Source organism: Bubalus kerabau, chromosome X (assembly GCF_029407905.1).
Source record: "Bubalus kerabau isolate K-KA32 ecotype Philippines breed swamp buffalo chromosome X, PCC_UOA_SB_1v2, whole genome shotgun sequence".
In the NCBI taxonomy this organism is placed as follows: Eukaryota; Metazoa; Chordata; class Mammalia; order Artiodactyla; family Bovidae; genus Bubalus; species Bubalus kerabau.
The window spans coordinates 18,672,147-18,697,041 of NC_073647.1; the positions used below are offsets into that span (position 1 = coordinate 18,672,147).

General features: G+C 40.1%; 1 protein-coding gene across 17 annotated transcripts in view; it reads right to left on the reverse strand.

Moving 5' to 3' along the window:
* Positions 1-24,895, reverse strand: part of ENOX2 (ecto-NOX disulfide-thiol exchanger 2) — a 295,795-nt gene that overhangs the window by 167,977 nt on the left and 102,923 nt on the right. For 13 of the 17 annotated variants that reach the window (XR_008708214.1, XM_055564065.1, XM_055564075.1 and 10 more), the window contains one exon: positions 13,082-13,225. The exons of the other annotated variants lie outside the window; for them this stretch is intronic. Coding sequence is in view for 3 of the 13 variants with exons in the window: in XM_055564062.1 (XP_055420037.1) it covers positions 13,082-13,225 (144 nt within the window). In the remaining 10 variants the exon portion in view is untranslated. The remainder of the gene's footprint in view (positions 1-13,081; positions 13,226-24,895) is intronic. 17 annotated transcript variants of the gene reach the window in all.

Below are 24,895 nucleotides of genomic sequence, written 5' to 3' on the forward strand. Positions count from 1 at the left end.
TAACAGTTCAGGATGATTTACCTCCATTAAGTTTCTTTTATCTATCCCCTCTTCTCTATTCCTACTCCCATAACACGGATTCAGGCCCATAGTTCACTTCCCTGGGATGATTCAAAAGTCTTCAAACTTGCCTTTCTGGTTCTGCCCCCTTTAAAATCTATAATAAAAACACTTTGGTTAGAGTATCTTTTGAAAGAACAGCTCAAATCACGTCATTGCCTTCTTCAGAAACCTTAGAAACCAGTGGGGCATGGTGCAAAGTGCACAGGACTCATCGGAAAATCTGGGTTTGAATAGCTTGCTGGCTGTCTCATCTTGGGCAAGCCACTGAGCCTCTGAATCTCCATTACCTCATCTGTAAATGAGACTAGTTCTGGGACCTGCTTCTATTACTATATGTTCCATGTACAAAGAACAGGCTTTTACTGAAGTGTCGAGTCCCAAGTCACACTTAACATTGTCTGCTAGGGGCCCAGAGTAAAGGCAGAGAATCAAGTTTCTTAGCTACCTTTAGAGAACACGTCTCAGCAGTCAGAGCTTCAACACAGAACTCTACAAATGACTGGCTGTTTGACAGGAGAACAAAAAATATAAAGCACCTCCCTCCCTGTAGGCTATGCCACAGAGAGAGTGGCACCACAAAGCAAAGGACAACAGTCTTAATTGATGGAAAGCCCAGCCTGGAAGATCTATAGACCTCTCTGTACACACCTAACGTTGGTTTAAAAACTGTTTAACAGAGACCTGGCACAAAATCAAAAGAAGCTAAAATCTTGTGGTTACCCTGCTGAGATAATTTAGGATGCATTAGTCAATGTTTCTCAGGCTGTTCATCCTAGATCAGGGTAATTATGGAGAGGAATAAAAAAAAAGGCCAGATTAGAAAACAGCTTGCCAGCAGAACCGCTATATTTGTATGGAATGATATTTAAATCAGCATCTGACAACAGTACGTAGTTATGACTCGTTGCCTGCTCAGACTTCATGCCAAGTTCTGAAGCAAATTCAGCACTTGGCATTCATTTCAGAGGGAAAGCCTTGTTCCTTGTTACACAAGCCTCTTAAAATCTCTATCTTGACAGATACAAAGGCCACTCATGCTGGGGATGCCCCTCACATTAGATGATTTGCATGATCTCCAGAAACTCATTTTGGGAAAGAAGACACATTCTTAATTTGATCTCTCTTCTTCCCAGGGAACTCAACCAAGCATCTTCCAAAATTTTGCCTCCATCCCTCCAAAGCTTCCTTGACTGGCCAGAGGAATGAAGTTAACCTTCATTAACCTTACCCTGCTCTGAAATAAAATTCCATGAAAATGCCTTTACTCTTCATCCAATTATGCACTTGTACTCAATTTCTTCCTGGCTTAGTGCCCAACATATAATAGCCACTTAGTAAATGTTTGCTCTTATTTACTGAGTATTCACTATAAGCAGTCACTCTTTGATAGCACTCAGCATAATTACAAGTAATTATTTGTGTAATTATTTGCTTAATGAGTGTCTTCCTTACTAGATGGTGAACATCACAAGGCCAGGGTTGGAATTTGTCTTATTTACAGCTGTATTTTTAATACCTACCATGATGGTTCACACTTAAGACTCAATAAATATTCATTGAACAAAAGAACACCATGTACTAAGCACTGTTTCATCACCTTGTCATTTAATCCCCAAACAACCTGTACACTTGGTATTAAGACTTCTATTTTATAGATGAAGAAACTGAGGCCCAAAGAGCTTCAATAATTTGCCTAATGTCAGAGCCAGGATTCTGATCATGTACTCTTAACCACGATTATATCCTGCCTCCCTCTTTTTATGTACTGTTCTACATATGCAGATGACACCACCCTTATGGCAGAAAGTGAAGAAGAACTAAAGAGCCTCTTGATGAAAGTGAAAGAGGAGAGTGAAAAAGTTGGCTTAAAGCTCAACATTCAGAAAACTAGATCGTGGCATCCGGTCCCATCACTTCATGGCAAATAGATGGGGAACCGGTGGAAACAGTGGCTGACTATTTTTCTGGGCTCCAAAATCACTGCAGATGGTGACTGCAGCCATGAAATTAAAAGACACTTACTCCTTGGAAGGAAAGTTATGACCAACCTAGACAGCATATTACAAAGCAGAGACATTACTTTGTCAACAAAGGTCCATCTAGTCAAGGCTATGGTTTTTCCAGTGGTCATGTATGGATGTGAGAGTTGGACTATAAAGAAAGCTGAGAGCCAAAGAATTGATGCTTTTGAACTGTGGTGTTGGAGAAGACTCTTGAGAGTCCCTTGGACTGCAAGGAGATCCAACCAGTCCATCCTAAAGGAAATCAGTCCTGTGTGTTCATTGGAAGGACTGATGTTGAAGCTGAAACTCCAATACTTTGGCCACCTGATGCAAAAAGCTGACTCATTGGAAAACACTCTGATGCTGGGAAAGATTGAGGGCAGGAGGAGAAGGGGATGACAGAGGATAAGATGGTTGGATGGCATCACCGACTCAATGGACATGGGTTTGGGTAGACTCCGGGAGTTGGTGATGGACAGGGAGGCCTGGCATGCTGCGGTTCATGGGGTCGCAAACAGTCGGACGCAACTGAGTGACTGAACTGAACTACTATATACTAACTGTAGCCTGAAAAAGTTTCATAAGCTTTCTAAGCCTCAGTTTTCTTATCTATAAACAAAGGAGAAAATGGTATCTATTTTACAGATTTGTTATGAAGTTTGCTTGAGTTTATATATGTAAAACACTTGGTTATAGAGGTTGGCATACAATCAATATTTCATAAAACCTGCTGCTCCTGTATTGTTATTGAATCAAATATGCAGAAGAAAGGGACTGGAGCTAGGGAATGCCACTTGCTGAAACCTGTCTCCCCTGAAATATAGCACATTCCATTTGAGCAGTTGGACACATCTAATGGTTTTCTGTGTCACTCTCATCAACCCTCACTTACCACATCCCATAAAACAGCTTACACATGAAAGCTGCTTTTGCTTAAAATTCAAATGTAGGAGAAGCAAAATATTTTAAAGTTAATTCTATTACACAAGCAATTGCTCAATGGAAATACCACAGCCTGCATGGTTTAAACTAAATAGCTCCTATTATCAAGGAAATTGAGATAGGAAAACAAAATCAAGACTGTCTCCCAATCCTTTTGAGGAAATTTCATCATCATGGACTTTTATTTCAATAGGTAGTAAAATGGATATCAGGAAATGGAGCAGAGAAAAAGAAAACTACAAATTAGGTGGTTACTTCTTTCTGTGTTGAAATACCTAGAATGGTCAACATATACACAACTACTTTGTCACCTTCTGGTATACTGCTTCACTGTTACTTCAGTTCTTGACATAAGATGTTAGACATTCTTTATCAGAGAATACAGTATCCATGGTTTTGCTCTCTGCTGTTTCAGTTACCCAGGGTCAACTTTGGTCCAAAAATATTCAATGGAACATTCTAGAAATAAACAATCCATAAGTTTTAAGTGGCATGCTGTTATGAGTAGCATGATGAAATCCCCCACTGTCCTGCCACACGAATCATCCTTTTGTCCAGTGTATCCCTCTTGTAAGTCACTTAGTAGCCGCCTAGGTTATCGAGTCAATTGCTGTGCTATCAGTAGTATTTGTGTTCAAGTAACCCTTACTTTCGGAGAAGACAATGGTACCCCACTCCAGTACTCTTGCCTGGAAAATTCCATGGATGGAGGAGCCTGGAAGGCTGCAGTCCATGGGGTCGCTGAGGGTCGGACACGACTAAGCGACTTCACTTTCACTTTTCACTTTCATGCCTTGGAGAAGGAAATGGCAACCCACTCCAGTGTTCTTGCCTGGAGAATCCCAGGGACGGGTGAGCCTGGTGGGCTTCCGTCTATGGGGTCGCACAGAGTCGTCCACAACTGAAGCGACTTAGCAGCAGCAGCAACCCCTACTTTACTTAATAGTGGCTGCAAAGTACAAGAGTAGTTATCATGGCAATTTGGATATTCTCCTACTGTGCCTAATTTATAAATTAAACTTTATCATAGGTATGCATGTATAGGGAAAAAATACAGTATATGTAGGGATCACTACTACCCCCAGTTTCAGGCATCCACTGGGGGATCTTGGAACATATCTCCATGGAAAAGTAAGGACTGCTGCACTACAAATGGCCAGCATTCTGAACCATAGTGGCCTAAGTACACCTAGTTGCTCAGATGCAGTATGGGTAGCTGAACGGGTCCTTAAGCCTGGCTGCATAATGAAATAATTTGCAATGCCTTTAAAAAACATTGATACCTGGCTCTTCCTCAATTTCCATTCTGACTCAATTGATTTTTGACAATAACTTTAGAGCTATCCTGTCTGGGTTTGGGCCATATCTCCTCTACTTCTTTACTATTTGCACAAATTACTTAACTTCTCTGTATTTGTTTCTTTGTCAGTAAAATGGGGATACTCATAGAGTTGCCATGAAAGTAAAATAATTTAACACATTTGAAACACTTAGAACAGTGTCTGGCACACTGGTAGTAGTAGTAATAAAGTATTTTAAGTATTACACTCTGGTGTCATGGAAGGGAAAGGAAGGCATGTAGAATCTGCAATCACATGTGAAATGACAATGCTAAAATGGCAGCAAAGGTGTCTGTGTTTGAAAGTCATGAAAATGAAATCTCCTCCCTGTAAGGTACTACTCTGAGGCGAAATCAGATGATAGAAAGTTGAATTCCATCTGGAATTTGTCTTGACTTTATACATGGAGAAGTAAAATCTAAACATAACACATGGTGCTAGAACAACCATGTTTTTTTGTACCTTGCAATGGTCTGTCATTGCTAGTTTCCCTTTGTTAAAAAGAATTCTGAAAATAGAAAAATCCAAAGTCATATTTATCTGCAAATAAACAGCAATGTTGGGACGGTGGAGGTTCTCATCACACTTGGCATCATTCCATGGGGAGGAGAGAACATCCATTCTACTTGTGAGAGAGGACAGACAGTACTATAGAAACTTCTCTGGGCTTTCTCTCCACCCTTGCTTGCTCCTTGGCACAGGAGGAATATCTACTTATCTGATTAGTAAGATTAGAATAAAAATAAGTGCTCATTTCTGGTTTAACCTCTTCATTCTGGCTCTTGGGTCAAAATGTCCTCAAGTTGAACATGACCCTTTCTCTCTTCTAAAGTGAGCAGCACTTAGTTAGGGCACAGGCACTGTTTTCCAGTTGGCAGGCCCAGAGGCCCATCTTGCTCTTAATTTCTAGCTTCCACTGAATTGTGACCTAGGGCATCACTCTCAATGACAATGATAAGGTAAATGGTCTGTTCTGCTAACTCAATCTTCCCTATCAGTGAGTATCAATGTAGAGATTTGGAGCAGGAGATGGTAGGAAGCTTCATTAGGCCCTAGGCCAAGTCATGTTCTTATAGTTTTACTTATAATAAAGTTGATACTGTGTTTTGTTCCTCAAGTGGCTTTTTGTATTTGCTCTCAGTTTGACTTAGAATTGAAAGGAGAAGAGCACTCACACTCGCAAACTCGACAAGTAGCAGTAGTAGTAACTATACAAGTAGTATCTGATAGTTTTCAAAACAGTTTTCCCATTTAACAGAAGTAGCAACTGGAAAAGGCTTCTGTGATTTGCCCTGGGTCCAAAGAGTTGCAAGTGGCAAATCGAGTACTAAACTCACAGTCTTCAGTATTCTTCATATAACATGTCTAAGTATGCTTATTTCTCTCTGAGGCCAGTGAGGCCACAGAGGCCCATATAAACCTCAAAGTCAAGAACAACACTTGCTTTGATAACTTTACTAAGCTAACAGGAGAGAAACAACCTTTCCAAATCCAAGAATCCTTTTACTGTGAAGTTGGATTTTACTGACCTAAAACCGATTTTTATCAGACAAGTCTTTACCCTCAAAATCGAGAAATTGAAAGAGATCTTCTAGACAAAATTATGCGACAAAGCTTAAATAACAGATAAAACACCATTATGAAATTTTTTCCTATTTGGATGTAGTGGCTGTAGGGTAGGCTGGGATGGGGGAAACAAACTGTTCCCTGCCAAGTTAAGCAGGTATCACAAAGAGCTGCTTCTGTGATTTGCTGAGCTGCTGGACTTGTAGCTCTACAAAAGCAATTTCCTCATAGGTGTTTCCCAGATTCAAACTATTTTTCTAGTTTGAGATCAAAGGGCCTTTCCCTGTGTGGCAGACAGAACAGATATGGGACCTATATACCACTGCATTAGCTTGCTACAAATCATGCAATATTGATACTACAAGCATGGAGGAAGGCAGCTCCTCTAGGTCACAGATAAACTTGCTTCAATACAAATGAATCAATCACATGCCATAGTCCTAGCCAACTTGAAATGATTATAAAGGTCTGGTAATAAGCAGTTCTGGTTCTGCTACTATTCATAATTAATCACATGACTTTAGAAAAGTCCCTTCTCTGGCTGGCTTTCAGTTTCTTCATTTGTGAAAATGATGGAGTTAGACAAGATTGCCTTCAACTCTGAAATACTATGACTCAACACCTATATCATTAGCGTCTATATTACCAACACATGAGGCTGACTCATACTTCAGGTCTGTGAGAGAACTTAGGAGGTACAAAGAAGTCACAAAATCATTCCAAAGCTATTCAGATGGTTGGAGCAAGTTAAGAGAGGTGTGTTTGCATTTTTCTATCTTGCGTCTTCTGTGCCACGCTCAATCTCCCCTCCTTCTGACAGTCCTTGAAGATGAAAAATTTCAGACTGAGTTTCTATCAGAACTGAGAAAGAAGACAGCTTACTTTTTGATCCTTATCAAGATATCAAGTTATCAAGATACGGCTTTATTTTTTGAAACTGTAACCAGATAAAAACATCCAAAGGACTAAATAAATTGAGTAGGGCTATTAGTCTACTCTTTTTCTTATTTTAATTCCATCTCAAGGAACAATAGGCTCTTCTTGCCTTTGGCAATATAATAATTCAGCTGACATGCTAGAAATACCACACACCAAGATATAAAATGGTGGCATTTTCTCTCTTTAAAAACAATCAATGCTTTCACTTGTGGACTTCAAAGTACATATGAAATAAAAGTCTTAGCCTTGTGAGGCTGAGGTAAATCAAAGGGCTGAAAGTGTCATTAAAAAGTTCTCTGGTTCATTGCCCCTCTTCTAGGTAAGAAAGGAACAAAAGTACTCTCAGGCAGATGAGTGTTGATCCCATTTTTATATTTCTTTTCCAAGCAGGCTTAAACAACTTCCTCTGATAACTCATTCCAACATAGTTCTTCTTTATGTCTGACTGAACCTCTCCTCCTTGTTAATTTAGTCTTGGCAGTGCTGGAACTGCTCACTGTCTTTTATATTGTCAAGTCTCATTCTGACTCCTAGGAATTCTAAAGGAAACCATGAAAACTGAGTTAGGAGTCTATGATCCAGTTTAGAAACTGTCTGGAGGTCCTTAGAATATCCTAACATTCCTGGAGATGCCACTCCATCTCAGTTAAAGTCATGTCTCCTCTCTGGTTATTGGCACCTCATCTGGAAAGTGAAATGAATATGAAAATATATTAAGAGAAAGAATCACAATATCAATGCAAATTATCATTGAACTCAAGGGTCTTCCTGGAAAACTTGTACTCTTAGGGTTCAATCATTATTGCAAATGGAAAATGGTTGAAGGCTCTTCTTTTCATACTGAGCTATTCATTATTCATATGAACTTTGGCAAAATTGCTTTTTTTTGCCAGTATTAGGCATCACATAATTAAACGCAAACTTATCTTTCAATACAGAACTATGAGGGAAGGCAATAGAGGCAGGACTATGTCCACATCTGGATGATCATTCTGGTATCATAATTATCCCCGAATTAGTTGCCCACTCTTTCAATGAGCTGGCATCTTATTAGAATGCCAGCGTATTGTGATGTTGGTGCTTAAAACAGTGCATTTTATTTTAGTCATCATCTGGTTGGCCTTGCTGACTCATAGATTCTTCCACTTCAGTGGAAGTATCTGCAAAAAGGGTTGGTATTTCTGCTTCTACAAATCCAGGTGGATCTCAAACCACGAGACAGCTGGTATCTCCTGGATAGGAACTTGGCACTATGATTTGACAAGGGTTTAAAATGTTTCTAACTCTTTGGCCATAGAGAACCATGTCAATAAGCGGACTCACCACAATCTTAGAAAATCTGTGCAGCTGCAGAATCACCAGGAAACATTTCCATGGGGAAAAGGTAAAATTTGAGAGCAAACACACTGAAGAGTTCTGAACTCACCTTAAGAGTGCAAAGTAGCCAGATCCACATAGAAAGAGTTTATGGCCAAATACACACTAATATATAATTCAGGTTATGGATCTACTTCACAGAGGAGTTGGGATAGGACACCCAATTCCAGCTGTCAGTTTCCCTTGGGCACACGTGAAATTTCATCCAGTTAAGAGGAAAAGATTCCATTAGGGTCGGTATCTGTTTCACAAGCACACAGATTCAATGTGTGGTTGCTCTAGGGATGTAATCTCATGAGTGTCTGGAGTCTGACCTTTAGGGACGAGTGAGGCAGTTAGTTAATCAACATCAGATACTGAGTGCCTAGCTTGTGCACAGGTCTACCATGTGAGTGACAAGAGAATAACAGAATATTAAGGCAAAGGGAAAGTAATTCTTCTGCCAGATATGTGATCAGTCAACAAACATTTCTTTAACATCTATTGTATGCAAGACTGCTGCTGCTGCTGCTAAGTCGCTTCAGTCATGTCCGACTCTGTGCGACCCCATAGACGACAGCCCACCAAGCTCCCCCGTCCCTGGGATTCTCCAGGCAAAAACACTGGAGGGGGTTGCCATTTCCTTCTCCAATGCATGAAAGTGAAAAGGGAAAGTGAAGTCGCTCAGTCGTGTCCGACTCTTGGCGACCCCATGGACTGCAGCCTACCAGGCTCCTCTGTCCATGGGATTCTCCAGGCAAGAACACTGGAGTGGGGTGCCATCGCCTTCTCCGATGCAAGACTGTATCTCTGCCTAAAAACATATGGCACAGGGGCCCTTCCAATCAGGGGCTGATGACTGAGTTGAAAAGTTAAGATACATTAGTATGAACAGATAGCCAATAGTACAAGGTGGTCTATAATCAGTGGCAAGTGATTCATGTGCATATAATGACCAAGGAGTTTCAGAGGTATGAGTGAATAATTCTAACTAGGATGCTCCAGAAGGCTTCCTGGAGAAGGTATGATTTGTAATCGGTGCTGTCCCTTGGACATGATTTTGACACGTGAAAGAAGAGGACAAGCATGCCAGGCAAAGTAAATGGCGTGAGCAAGGTCCTGAAGTAGGCAGGCCCATTGCCTATTTGGAGAAAGGTAGCAGACAGCCTTGGTGGAAATAGAAAACTTGTTGGGGGAGTAGCTGAAAAGAAGGAACAATGGGATCTCCACCTTTGAAGGGATCCTAGAGATATCAAATCCAAGCGCTGCTCACCTTACTCTCAAACACAGCTTTCCCTAGTGTGCCACCAATGCTTACTATGCATTTTAGTAACAGACCCAGACTCCTAGTATCTACAGACACAGTACTTCTGGGAAAGTAGTTAGAGAAAAGCTTTGGAGTTGCAGGTCTAGTCAAACCACTTGCTAAATGCTCATTCTTAGGAAAGTTTATTCATCCTTTATTTCTTTACCTATAAATGTGGATAATAGTGCATGCATACTTAGTTGCTCAGTCGTGTCTGACTCTTTGCAACCCCATGGACTGTAGCCCGCCAGGCTCCTCTGTTCATGGGATTCTCCAAGCAAGAATACTGGACTGGTATCTTCTCCACCCCGGGATCAAACCTGGGTCTCCTGCATTGCAGGTGGATTCTTTACCATCTGAGCCACGAGGGAAGCCTGTGGATAATAGTATACTCACTTAAAGCAGAGGCAGGAAGAAAAGGAGAAAGAATGCTTGAAAGAGTCGGAAAAGGAAGAGGAATCTGCAAAGTGTATTGCGAAGGAAAGCAGAAGTATAAAGAATTCAAGCAAGGTGAAGTTTTAACAGCATGAAATGAAGCAAACAGGTCAAGGTAGCTGAGACCTGTCAAAGGGCCACTGACTGTGACAATCTGGAGGTTGCTGGGGACCTTTAAGAGATCAATTCTAGTATAAAAAGGGAGAGGCAGTTTGTAGAAAAGGGTGAGGTATGAGGGGTGGGAAAGGAAGAATAGAATGTACAGTGAGGAACCAGAGCTGCAGGCACGGAACTCTCCATCATGCGTTGTGATAGAGAGGGAGAGAGAGAGTTTTGATTCAAAGAGGTCACAGGGTAGAGCAATGTAATGGCTGCATGAGTATCTCAGCTTAGAACTGAAATGGCTGGTAGCCCCTGGCTTTCCTTCTTGCTAGGATGCAGGCAATGGTGATAAAAGAAGCAGGAAGTTCCTACTCACAAAACATATTCCCTCTTCCTTTTGTCTAGAACTGCATAGGAAGAAAATACCCTTAAAAACAATCTGCTCATTTATAATACCATAAGATTGCCAGCTGAACAATTATGAGACTCCTTGTATAGTAAAATCTCATTAATTTGGACTACACTAATTTAGAATTTGTGGTAATTTAACCTGGGCTGGACTTACCACTGTACTATTATACTTACAAAGAAAGGGTTCACTAAGGAAATAGTGTGAAAAAGATTACAAGGGAGATAATAGAGCCTGCCAGGGGCCTAGTTCACCTATTTTTAAGAACATACTGTTTTTTAAGAGCTTACGCATATTCATTATTTGAATGCAAATTGATTCTGCTAATTATAGATTAACATAATCTACTGCTAAAATCCTATATCTGCAACAGTTACTTTGCTCTCACTGAGTATGCTCATTAGGAATAAAACTGCAATTCTTTAAAAGTCAGTTCACACAATTCAGATTAATACATGCCCCTTTTCTCCACCCTCATGAGCTAACCAATGTTCTGGAGGTATTATTCTAAACTAGTACATCACTCACCACGAACACAGTGGAAAAACCAGGTGATGAAAAAAGGCGTCAGAACAGCCAAAATAGATGTTTTAAAGTTGATGCCCTAAATCATGTATCTCTCTCCATAGCAGGTTCTCTCACAGCTGATTTAACTCTTACTTAACATATTCATTTAACACACTGACCTGGAGATCTTGCTTGTTTTTTTTTTTTTTTTTTTTTTTTTTAAGGAGAAAAGGGGCAGTTACAGAAGGGACAGTTAGAGAAACTAGAGATGAGTACAGGCTGCAGAAAGGAGACAGGATGTGGATAAAATGGGGCTGATGTGGCTGTAATAACTAAAAAGCCACTACAGTCTAGGACAGCTTAAAGTTAAAAGGTCTATATTCCTTAGTAAATCCAGAAAAGTATAATAGAGTATTGCAGCACAGTTCAGTTCAGTTTAGTCGCTCAGTCGTGTCTGACTCTTTGCAACCCCATGGACTGTAGCATGCCAGGCTTCCCTGTCCATCACCAACTCTCAGAGCTTACTCAAACTCATATCCATCACAGTACAATGACTAATGACTGGAATTTTGCATTTAAATGGTCAAGCAAAGTTTAGATTATGTTGAATATATGACTTAAAAAGACAGATGTTACACATACACAATTTGTATTCACAATGTTTAACCTAAAAATGTGAAATGCATTGATGTTTAAAACAATGAAGTTTGTAATATTATCATATAATAACAAAATAGCAACATTTATGAAGGGATTTATTAAGGGAGGAAGTGTGTGCAGATATCAAACTAAACAATTTACCTAATTTCATTTAACTCTATTAATAATCTTAAGAGGTTTTAGTGCCATTTTTATCATTACAGTTGAAGAAAGTGAAAGTCAGAGAGGTTAAAAAATCCACCTGCAGCCACAGACAGAGAGAGCTAGGATTACAACTCAAGCCATTTCCTTAGCTGTATACTACACCTTTCCAAAAAAAACGAAAAACAAAAAAAAAATCACACTTTTCTTGAGGGCTCTAGATAGCTAATGATTTACTGTATTTTTGTTTTCCAAACTTGTATTGAACAAATATCTTGATTTATAAGCAGAAAGACCTATGATCTAAGAGTCAGGCATGATGTTGTATGTTTGTAAACATGCTCCATTTTATAAGGCGGATGTCAAAGTAATAGTAAAAAACAGAATGAAACAAAACCCCAAACCCCATGCACATGTCTATTAGGCCTATATTAAAATCTCAGATCAGTCTCTATGGCTTACAGATACTATTTTCAAATGACTAGCCAAGTAACAAAGAGATGAAATTTTAAAAATATTTTCTCTTACTTTACTATTTATATTAATATTTCAATATTTAATCACTTAATATTTGAAGTGATCAGTGAAGATCTGGTTCTCCCATTTCCGCCCCCCCCACTTGTTTTGGAGAAATATAACATGCGACTAGGCCAACAGAGCATGAACGATGGGGGTAATTGCAGGGGAGGCTAAAAATTCAGTTAGCTGTTATACAGGATTTAGAACAATCTGTTCATCAGCTGTTCTAAGAGAGCTATGAGGGCATGGAACACATGCGGGCATGGTGTGTACTGGGGGAAACAGGGGTGGGGTGGGGAGATGCAAATATACGCCGTTATCCACATGAGAAGTACAAGTGACGGTTCCTACTACTTGTACATACAAAGAAAGATGTCCAGTGACATCATTCACTCATGTAATTCTTTCTGCATAAATCAAATGTTTTTTATTCATCTCTTCTTGTCTTAAGCTTATCCATGCAAGGGCCAGCTACAGATGCCATGTCTGCTTTGAAGTGTTCCATGATGCCCAAAGCTGATTGAAACTCATCCCCTGTTTGTGCTCCCATAGGTTTGCTTCCCTTTTACACATTCACCACAGTGCTGACAATTACTCTCTTTTATGATTAGAGTTATTTAAGTATGTGCTTTTTCCTCCTTCTATTCCACCATGAATTCCTTGAGGGCAGGGGCCTCTTTCTCATTTCTATAGCTCCTACAAATCCTAGACCAGTGCCCACCACATACAAGGCTCTGGGACAGTGTTGACTCAGTGGCACTGGCCTAAGAGCATGGATTATTGCCTAGCTTACCTGAAGGAGCATTTGTTCTCTTTCTTTTCTTGCTTGACTCCCCTCCATTCTCAATGAGGCCTTCTGTGACCAGAGGGCCACTGGCACTACCAAACTGCAGGGGCTCGTTGTTGTTGGCAGGGTCAAAGGGCAGCTGGTTCAACCCTAAAGAAGAAAAAGAAAGCCAAATCCAGACTCCATTAAGGACTGGGATGTCTCTAGGTTTTATTGTATGAGCCACTAGAGGAAAACTGTCTATCTTAAAAGCTTGGCAGTAACAGGTGGATTCCTTAAAGCCAATTAGTTGCCCTCTGCCATTTTTACAGATCTTGTTGATAAGTACAGAATTAAAATACAGGGTTTTATAAGACTCTGTCTTTTGTAAGAGCTGCAGCTCTGTCATTTGTAAGATCCTTCCTGTTTCTTGGAAATTAAAGTTTATGACCATAAATAACACTATGGCTATCACCTCCCTGAAAGAGATAGTGCTACGTGCTAAGTTGCTTCAGTCATGTCCAACTCTTTGTGACCCTATGGACTGTAGCCCCTCCAGGCTCCTCTATCCATGGGATTCTCCAGGCAAGAATACTGGAGTGGATTGCCATTTCCTTCTCCAGGGGATCTTCCTGACCCAGAGATTGAACCCACGTCTCTTACATCTCCTGCAGTAGGAGGCAGGTTCTTTACCACTAGCACCACCTGGGAAGCCTAAAGAGCTAGGACCCTCTTTAAATATGGCTATGGATGGACCTACTCTTTCTTTGAAAAGTTTGGTCACATATTTTTTAGATTATCTCTTGACATTTTTTCCCTTTCTTTCATTGCAAGGATTGTGGAATTGATGCAGATGTAACATTAGACTATGTGTGTGTGCTTAGTTACTCAGTTGTGCCTGACTCTATGCGACCCCCTGGATTGTAGCCCACCTATCCTGGTGTTAAAGTCACTGCCAACAATAATATAAGGATTTCCAAAAAAGAAAACTATAAGCAAACCAGAAAAGGAAACAAAGATATAAAACTTGCAAGGGAGTTATTTAGTAGTTGGAATGATGGGAAATTACAACCCAGGTTTGGGTAGTATTAATCCCATCCTCTTCAAATGATCTCAGAGCATGGTCACTTTACCAGTCGCTACTACACAATATAAAATGGCAAAAGGCATTTTTTATTCCCAAGTCTTATATGTTTTAGTCAGGGGTGAACAGAGATAGCTTCTTACTCCTCTGGCAGCAGCACCTGGAATTTAAAGTGTTTCAGTTAAAGCTTCATGAAATGTGGAATCAAGAGCTTTGTTAAAAATCCAAAGTTAGGTGATCTTTCCTAAGTCTTTTATCTACTGGTCCTCTAATCCTATCAAAAGAGGAATCAAGTTGGCTTGCTATGGCTCACTCTTAACTCTCAATTTTTCTATAGCCCATAGCTGTACAATTCTTAAGGAAATGTTGTAAAATGTCAATAAAAATTTGGAATCCAGTCAGTTAAAGGTCAACCAAATTTCAGTAAAATGAATGTTAAGGTGCTAACAAAATGGCTTCACATTCTTGTTTTTAATGAAAAGTATCTCTATGCTGTTTTCAGCCCATGGAACAAATACCATTTGTTCTGCAATCAGATTCCACTTGGAACACCTCCATTAAAATGTCTTCTGGGACTTGTCAAACATTTTCCTTTACATCATCTGAGTAACTAAGTGAAAAAATAAAAACTTGCTTCTGTGTCTTAACTCAACCATTCGCTGCATCCTATCCATGTCCTATTAAATCCCTACCATGACCAGAACTAAAGAAACAAAGACCAATTGCTATCTGGCTCAGACTGTAAAGAATCCAGCCACAATGCAGGAGACCCAGATTCAATTCCTGGGTTGGGAAGATCACCAGGACAAGGAAGTGGCAACACACTCCAGTAGTGTTGCCTGGAGAATGCCATGGACAGAGAAGCCTGGCGGGCTACAGTCTACGGGGTCACAAAGAGTCGGACACAACTGAGCACCTAACGCTAACACTAGAAAACATTCAGATCATGACCAAGACTATTTTCAAAGATTAGCTTTTATATAATTTACAAATGAATGTATTTCTTGCACTTGAATAGTCACAGAATCCAATATGATTAGTGTACTATTCTAAGACTTTTCTTGTTATTTCTTTCTGTGATATCAGGCTGATCAAAACAAGTTCCATGGAAGATAGAATATTATAGTAGAAACAATATATGCTTTGAAGCCTGAGAGATTGGGGTTCAAACCCTGGCTCTATCATTTACTATCTTAGTCACTCAGTCATGTCCTACTCTCAGCAACCACATGGACTGTAGCCCATCAGGCTCGTCTGTCCATGGGGATTCTCCAGAATACTGGACTGCGTTGCCATGCTCTCCCCCAGGGGATCTTCCCAATTCAGGGATCGAACCCAGGTCTCCCGCATTGCAGGCAGATTCTTTACAGTCTGAGCCTCCAAGGAAGCCCATAAATACTGGAGTGGGTAGGCTATCCCTTCTCCAGGGGATCTTCCTGACCCAGGAATTGAACCAGGGTCTCCTGCATTGCAGGCAGATTCTTTACCAGCTGAGCTACCAGGGAAGTCCTATTTGGGTAACTTCTGGCAATTTATGCAATTGCCCTTAGTCTTACCTTCATAATGTGTAAAAGGGGAATGATAACACTTCACAGGGCTGTTGCAAAGATAAGCAAACATATATATATTCTAAGTGAATTAAAACAAACTTTTCCCTGGCAAGTTTGAAGTTTGTAAGTAGCTCTTCTAAGGAGGATCTGTCTCTCTTTCTCTCCTATAGCCACATCTCTAGCATCTTGGTGCCTAGCATCATGCCTGGCACATAGTGAGTGTTGAATGAATGAATTCTCAATAGGGTGGGGTAGCTGATTCATTCTATGAACTCATGTAGTTAGAATAAAGAATTAATGACACAGTTTAAAAGTTCTGATGCTGATTATATCAATATTACTTAAAATAATTAAATTTCAAATGCATCTCCATCATTTGAATACTATATTACAGGATGGTAAAATCTTGATTGAAAGGAATGCATGGGATTAGGAGGTTCTCATTAATAATGGTTAATCAGAAGAATTTTTTCTTTTGCATTTGATAATTTCATAGAATAATATATTAGTCCATTTTTCTGCCTTATTAAGTAGATGACTGAGGATCTTACAGAGCTTCAGAGCTATGAGCTGTAAAAGGAGGCTAATAACACTAACTCATGGAACTGTTAAAAATAAGATTACATGACATCATGTATGTGGAACATTCTGCATCACATCTGGCATATAGCAGATGCTCAATAAATATTAACTGCTAATTTCCATTTATAACATCTTGAATTTTTGACATAGAATGTGAGGAGATTGGTCTGAATTTGCCCTCCAAGGATATACCTTACTTTCATCATTGAGTCTTTTATTGCTGTTTGTACTGTTTTCTAAAAACTGAAGGAGTCCAAGAACAAAATCTGATGAATTAAATGTATTTAGTCGTAGACATTTGACTATAATCGTTCTTCCCTTTTATTTACTCCCAGATGATAACTTTAGGGACTTAAGTATTTTGTTCCCTGCACTAATGTACAGATTTTTGTTTGGCACTGAATAAGACTGAGATTTCTACTACTTTCTGTGTATCCACCTCATAAATGATTCAAATATATGAAAATTCTGATAATGCAGCACACCATCTCAGCCTTGTTACTTATAGAAAAAGATCTCATATCAAGGAGAGACATCCCACCCAGAAGGCTCATCCATTGAATACAAATCCACGTTTTACATTATCCAAAATCCAATACAGTCTCCAAAGATTTGTAGTTCAAGAACAAGAGCTATAGACATAGCAAATTCCTATGACACTAGCGCTTCTCAGCTACATTTATTGTACTGTTTCATTCCTCCTTTAAGTGGCATTAAATCAACCTATAAATCAGTAAATCAATAGGTACTTTTAGGATCTTTTCTGTGTCATGTATATGTGATCTACTTTGAGTGTGTGTGTTAGTCACTCAGTTGTGTCCGATCCTTTGCAACCCCATGGACTGTAGCCTGCCAGGCTCCTCCATCCATGGAATTCTCTAGGCAAGAATACTGGAGTGGGTTGCCATGCCCTCCTCCAGGGGATCTTCCCGACCCAGGAAGCGAATCCGCATCTCTTATGTCTCCTGCATTGCGGGCAGGTTCTTTACCACTAGTGATACATTTTGTTCAATTGTTAACTTGCTTAATGCCCCTAAAATGAGCAGATGAGATGTCTAACTTTTTATGGACTCTACTGATAATCACTGAAAGAAAAACAAATGAGGGAGTCACCAAAAATTAACAGAACAAAAAATGTTCTAAAGTCTTATAAATTTCTCATAGCATTTGACCTTTTATTCCTGAGGATAATGTTAGTAAAACTTTGATCTTTGCTCATTCATTTCTCCTCCCATCTTATCTCCTCATCGCCTAACTCTACAAAATATACAGTTTGTCTAAAAGGAAGCATAGATTGATAAAGGAAAATAGATAATAAACACGAGTGTTATAGATTTCTGCTATTTCTGTATCTTAAGTTCACAGTTAAACAAGTCCATGTGGTAATGTAATCTCATCTAAAACCAGGTTGACAGGTTTAGACAGTTGACCAGCTGTTACTTCATGTCATGTCAAAATATAGATTGTCTGACTTCATAACACATATGAGGCCACTTTAGAAAGTATGCATATTGTGGAAGGGTGGGAAGGGGGTCCTTGTAGAATGACATTTATTATCCAATGGAACCAGAGGATGAAACATCTTGGAATGAAGTGTGGTTCCCAGTGAATTGTCCAGTCTGCAGGTCAAGGAGTTCACATGCAATGATGTCTGCAATACAGATGCAAATGATCTCTGGGCTTTGTGGAAAGCACTGAAGAATTTCCATGATTCTCCTCAAAGAAGATCAATGATCTCTTTGTGCCCAGCTGCTGTAATAGTCACTGCCACAATTTACTTTACAGAGCTTTCTACTATCAGGTCAAATTAGGACTAACCTTCTTGAAGCAATCGAACACTTTTAATGATTGCCCCAGGTTACAGCACCAAAATGTGACCCTGTGGGTCCCTGCCACTTCCCATTTGCAGCCGCAGCCCACAGACTTAAGGTGGTTCAACCTTAGCAAAAAGAAATACAATTCTACTCTGGACTAGTTATCTTTAAAAGAAAATGGTCATGTCTTGAGAAATCTAGTAAATTCAATTCAAGGCGGCAATCTCCAGACAGACATCAATGTTGAAAAAACAGAATATCAGTTTTTGGCAAAAGGAGCATTATAGCTAATTTGTGCATAAAACAGATTTATGTAACCTGAGTCCTATTTTCCAATTGACTTCAGTTTAAAATCAGATAGGGGACTCCATGGTAAAGGGGGAAAGAGGGTCTCCAAATTACTTTTTAATTTAAAATTCTTGAAGTAAGGGGGTAGAATAGTAGCCAGACCTTTGAGGTGCTGGCAGGTGCTTTTGTAGGATTTATCCATCCCTAGGAGCCCCTCCTCCTTCCTCAGTTGTGGCCTAAAAACTTCAGACTCCACATTTTTAACTCTTGCTACCCAGCAATTCCACCTGCTACTTCTGAGGGAATATTTACAATTTCTAAAAAGATTTGGACTGCAATATCACTCTCCAGCCACAGGGGTTAGCAGCCAAAACAAATGAACATTTCTCAGCTCCAGGTCTTAGCTGATGTCAAACAAATGAAACCTACTTTGTCAAGTTTGAGAGTTCAATATTCTGTATAACTGCTTTAGCTGAAGCAAGGGTAGCTGTAAAAGATGAATGGGAAAGTGAAGGGAATGGGGAAGCAAGGAGAAAGAAAATGGCCAAAGTCCTCTTCTGCTAAGAAGCCTGCGTGCATGGTGGTGAGCATAAGCCAAAACGATGCTTAAGTGACCTTTTTCAAGGTGTGATGCAGATGACAGGTGGATTTTTAAGGACGGTGATCCTCCAAGTATGTTTTAATGCTCCCCAAACTCCTTGGTCAAGTCCTTCCTAATAAGGCCCTGCCACTCTGAGACTTGTCTCCTATGATGCCCCAGCTTGTTCTCTACTCCAACACTTCCTGAACTCTAATGGTCACACATGTTCCCCAGGGATCTTGTTAGAATGCAGATTTTGATTCAATAAGTCTGGGTTGTGTTCTGCTTTTCTAACAAGTTCCCAGGTGATGCTGATCCTGCTAGTGTGGGGGTATCACAGTTTAGGTAGAAAAGGCTGACACTCGAGCAAAATGGGACTACCTAGCATTCACTGAATCATTCCAGTTCTTTCCTACTTCCACAGTTTTGGCTCACAGTGCTCCTCCACCCACCTCCTGATTCCTAACCTTCAAAAGACTATCCTTCCTCTCAGGTTTATCTCAGATGCTATTTCCTTCATGATGCCTTCTCCCATCCACTTCCACCCAACCCAAACAAACACAGCAATGGAGCAGGGCCACCAGGGAAACCACCATTCATTGACTGTGAAGAATGTGCAACAACTAGGACATGGAAGCAACCTAGATGCCCATCAGCAGACAAATGGATAAGGAAGTTGTGGGACATATACACAATAGAATATTACTCAGCTATTAAAAAAGAACACATTTGAAGCAGTTCTAATGAGGTGGATGCAACTTGAGCCTATCATACAGAGTGAAGTAAGTCAGAAAGAGAAACACTAATACAGTATATTAACGCATATATATGAAATTTAGAAAGATGGTAATGACAATCCTATATGCAAGACAGAAAAAGAGACACAGGTATAAAGAACAGACTTTTGGACTCTGTGGGAGAAAGCGAAGGTGGGATGATTTAAGAGAATAGCACTGAAACATGTATATTACCACATGCAAGACAGATGATCAGTGCAAGTTCGACGCATGAAGCAGGGCACTCAAAGCTGGTGCTCTGGGACAACCCAGAGGGATGGGGCAGGGAGGGAGGGGGGAGGGGGGTTCAGGATGGGGGGACACATATACACCTGTGGCTGATTTATGTCAATGTGTGGCAAAAACCACCACGATATTATAAAGTAATTAGCCTCCAATTAAAATAAATTGAAATTAAAAAAAGAATGTGTCCTGCCTTATATTCTTTATCCCACTCTTCTATTTTCTAGTTATTATTCCCATTTACAACAAAGAAAGGTAAACTTACAGAACTTTAATTTCCCAAGGTCACACAGCTAATAAGCAGTATTACTAATAAACACCATTCTGACCTTCCTCAGGTCTTAATCTGCACTCTTCCTATGAATGACTTGTGTTATAGTTCTCTGAGTATTTGTCTTATTCTCCCTTCCCTCCTGCCTTAGCACATGACCACTAAGTTGTAAACTCTGTGAGGACAGGCTTTATGCCCCAGTCAGAGGGTTCAGGATGGGGAACACATGTATACCTGTGGTGGATTCATTTCGATATTTGGCAAAACTAATACAATTTTGTAAAGTTTAAAAATAAAATAAAATTAAAAAAAAAAATCTCTCCTTATTCAAAATGCCTGGCATGGTGCCTTGTACAATATTATACAGACTCCAGAAATGTGTACAGAACTGAACTCAGCTACAATTTTGGGTACAATAGTTGTGTTGCCTACCCTAGATGCCAAGCAACTGGCTGCTAGAGCTGTTATGAAAGGAGAAAGAAATATGGTTTGGGGAGTTAATTCAGCATTCCTCATATCCCCTCTACCCACTCCAGTACTCTTGCCTGGAAAATCCCATGGACAGAGGAGCCTGGTAGGCTGCAGTTCATGGGGTCGCCCAGAGTCAGACACGACTGAGCAACTTCACATTCACTTTTCACTTTCACGCATTTGAGAAGGAAATGGGAACCCACTCCAGTGTTCTTGCCTGGAGAATCCCAGGGACGGAGGGGCCTGGTGGGCTGCCGTCTATGGGGTCGCACAGAGTCGGACACGACTGAAGCGACGCAGCAGCAGCAGCGGCATATCCCTTCTATCCTAGGATCCCTGATGACTCTTTGGGGAGTGGTGATAGACTATCTATCATACACTGTACTCCTGAAAACGACTCTGCATAACTTCACTTTCCCTTTCCAAGAAGCAAAACAGTCCTTCTACCGACTAAGAACTCTTTATAAGAAAACACTATAAAAGAAACCCTATATATGGATCTTCTCTTAGTATTTCTATGGACACCAGGTTACAGATTCCTGCTTTACAAACTGCAGTCAAGGCAATCCCTAGAGATGTACCATCCAACACAAGAACCATTAAACAGATGTAACCATTGAAATAGAAGTTTAAGTGAATTAAAATAAAAAGCTCAGTTCCTCAGTTGCACTAGCCACATTTAAAGTGCTCAATAGCCACATGTGGCTAGTGGCTTCTGTATTGCACAGTACAGTACAAAGTATCTCCATCATCACTGAAAATCTTACATGCTGCTCTAGAGTCAGATCTAGATTCAAATCCATATTTTCTACATACTAGGTGTGCCACTTAAAGGGGTATAAAACAAGTCACTTGATTTCTCTGACATCATTTCTATACTGGAGAATGGGGATGATAATGACTCCTCTTAGAGGGAAGTGAGGAAAATTAAAGGAAAGGATGTATGTCTAAGGTCTATCACATATCAGACACTAAATAAGTGTGAGCTCCCTTCTTCTAACTCAACTGGGGATTTACAGGCATTTGCCCCCAAATTTGAATAGTGTGGCTACTTAGGCCATCCCACTATATCCTATTTATGGCTTAGAAGATATTAGCTTTGCATTCATGTTATAACCCTATTTTTCAGATAATATACAGCCATCAAGGTAAAAACATTAATACATAATGCTGGGAGTAGTAGCTCAGCTGGTAAAAAATCTGCCTGCAATGCAGGAGACCCAGGTTTGATTCCTGGATAGGGAAGATCCCCTGGAAAAGGGATAGGCTACCCACTCCAGCATTCTTGGGCTTCCCTGGTGGCTCAGTTGGTAAAGAATCCGCCTGCAATGTGGGAGACCTGGGTTGGGTCCCTGGATTTGGAAGATCCTCTGGAGGAGGGCATGGCAACCCACTCCAGTATTCTTGCCTGGAGAATCCCCATGGACAGAGGAACCCAGTGGGCTGCTAGGGTTGAAAAGAGTCAGACATGACTGAGTGACCAAGTGCAACACACAGCACAGTCAGTGATTGCTCTTTGCTTATACTATTTTTAGGAAAGGAGACCATATTTGTCACCACCTTGAACTTTCCATCACGAAAGAACCATATTTTCCCCCTTACAACTGAAATGCCTCCTCCCAAAGCTTTAATCAGTGCTCACTTTCAAGTGGTGGGTGTATTATTAGAACACTGTTAGCAGTGACACTAGAGCTGGAATAGGGAAGGTCCATTTCTCTCTAAATCCATATTTTCCAATGCTTTCTGCTTTTCCTGTGAGGCTGACATCTCCCAGGCCTGGTAAAGGTGAATTATTTGTGAAAAGTCTGAACTAAATCTGTTAAGATGTTTGAGTTCTGTGAGCAGGAAAGCAAAATACATATTTCTAACTTCAAGAAGAAGAACCCTTCAGGACTCTTTCCCCTGTTCAATTTAAGGCTTGGGAAACACAGCAAAATCACATTCCTCAATGAAAACAAAGTTCAAAAAATGTTGATTTGATAGAACAGTTCAAAGTGACAGATGGTAGACAGGCGATCTATCATTTTCCTTAGGATAAAGTCTGGCAGTCTTCAGAGAAACTGAGAAGAGAAAGTCTTATTTTTCTCTAGTTTAGCCCTGGGAACTTGCAACTACCCTTCTCTCTCCATTTTTGGGAGAGGAGGATTAGGAAGGTGGTGATTCATCAGTGTCTGCTTTGAGCTGGCTCTAGGCCATGCTGCAATTCCTGTTGACCAATTTTCTTCTTGAGTGACGGGAAAAGGGCAGGTCGCTAACATACTGACCATTAGGTTATCTGTTTAATACTTGCCTGAGAACGTGCCCAGAGGTGCTATATTATGGGTGTCTCTTTCTAAATAAAATAAATAATTGTGGATTTCAGGCCTGAGGGCAGAGAGTTGTTCTGGTATTGAAATTGGAGTCTATCTTGTCAGATCTGTAATGAGGTCTTCCCTTCAGGCTGATTGATTTTATAAAGCTGCGGTAATTATCAAAAGCAAGCACAGTTCTCTCTGCAGAAACCACTCCGCTGGTTTTGAAAACTAGCTAGTCAGCTGGATCTGGTCAGGAGCCTAGGCTGAGCCAGCTTGTTCTGTAGGAATGGTTAGCACACGCGCCAATTTACTCTAATAGATTCTTAAGACACCAGTAAATAAGTTGTAAACAAAGTTCCGCAAAACAATTTCACATGCTGTAAATGAGTGAAAATTGAAGTAGCAGTCAGATAAATCTGCATTTCTGTGTAGGATACTTTGAAGGGGAGAATGAGAGCGAAAGCTCCTTTAGTCTTTGGAGAATTAATTTTATCAATTAATACTAGAAGGATATTGGTTATCTGTTAAGACTGATGCACTGTATGAATAACATTTGTATCTTTGCTTTTCCCCAAATGTACACACTAATTTCACCAGATTTCCTTTATTCATTCACCTAGCCTTCATTAACTATTTATCCAATCACTGTGCTACAATTTTAATTACCTTCTAATTAACCAATGATGAGTTTGTGATTTAGCTTCCCTAAATATAGAACTGCATAAATACAGTAAACCTTCATTTACACCTTCAAAAAATATTAACGTCTCTCCTTTCCCTTACACCATTAATTTTGCTATATTGTATCATTAATGTTCTGGAGCTGTGCTTTCTGTATTCCTAATATTTGATCCTCATTTGAACCAGTTTTTCAAGAATGTATGATAAACAACCCTGTTGTTGGCTGTGAAATTAAACGTATGGGAGGAAACAGAGCTTCCTGTAATATGTTAACGCATCTTTATAGAGCCACACCTCCTCTATAGCAACTTCACCTCAGGAGCATCAGTATAGGGTGTTGACAAGTGATTAACTGCTTCAGAGAGGTCCCTGGGCTGAAATCAGACCTACTACTGAGGAGAAAAGGGTTTCCCAGATGGCTCAGTGGTAAAGAATCAGCCTGCAATACAGGAGACGCAGGTTCAATCCCTGGGTCGGGAAGATCCCCTGGAGAAGGAAATGGCAATTCACTCCAGTATTCTTGGAGAATTCCATGGACAGAGGAGCCTGGCAGGCTAAAGTCCATGGGGTTGCAAAAGAGTCAGACATGACTTAGTGACTAAACAACAACAACTGAGGAGAAAGGTAGAATCTCCCTGAGAAAACAACATGACTGTAAAGGAAAAGCTTGCAAAAAAGAACTAATCTGTGTTTGAAACAAAGTCTTAGTGTTGTTGTATAAAAGAATAAGATCTTAATTTTGCTCCAGTCTACAGTCTAACTGATGTATTCAATACATGTTGGAACGAATGAATCAATCTAACAATGTTGACAGACAGCCTCTCTCCTTATTCATCCAATGCATTCAAAGAATTTTGTGTGCTTAGCAGTATCCTAGGCCCTAGGGTTTCAGGACTTGATAAGACACAGTTTTGTTCCTCGAAAAAAAAAAAGAAAATTGCAACCAGAAAGGAGGGCAAATAAATACACAGAAAATTTGGGCCAAATTACTGCATCAGCTTCATCTCTTGCCACTTACCCCCAAGTATGCTTTAATTCATTCATACAAAACTTCTCAGATTCCTCAAACATGCTATTCCTGTTTCTGCCTCTGTACTGCTTTTAAAAAAAAAACCACTTTATTTTATTGTGGTAGTAACACTTAACACGAGCTCTACCTTCTTAACAAAATTTTAAGTGTACAATACGGTACTGTTAATTATAGGCA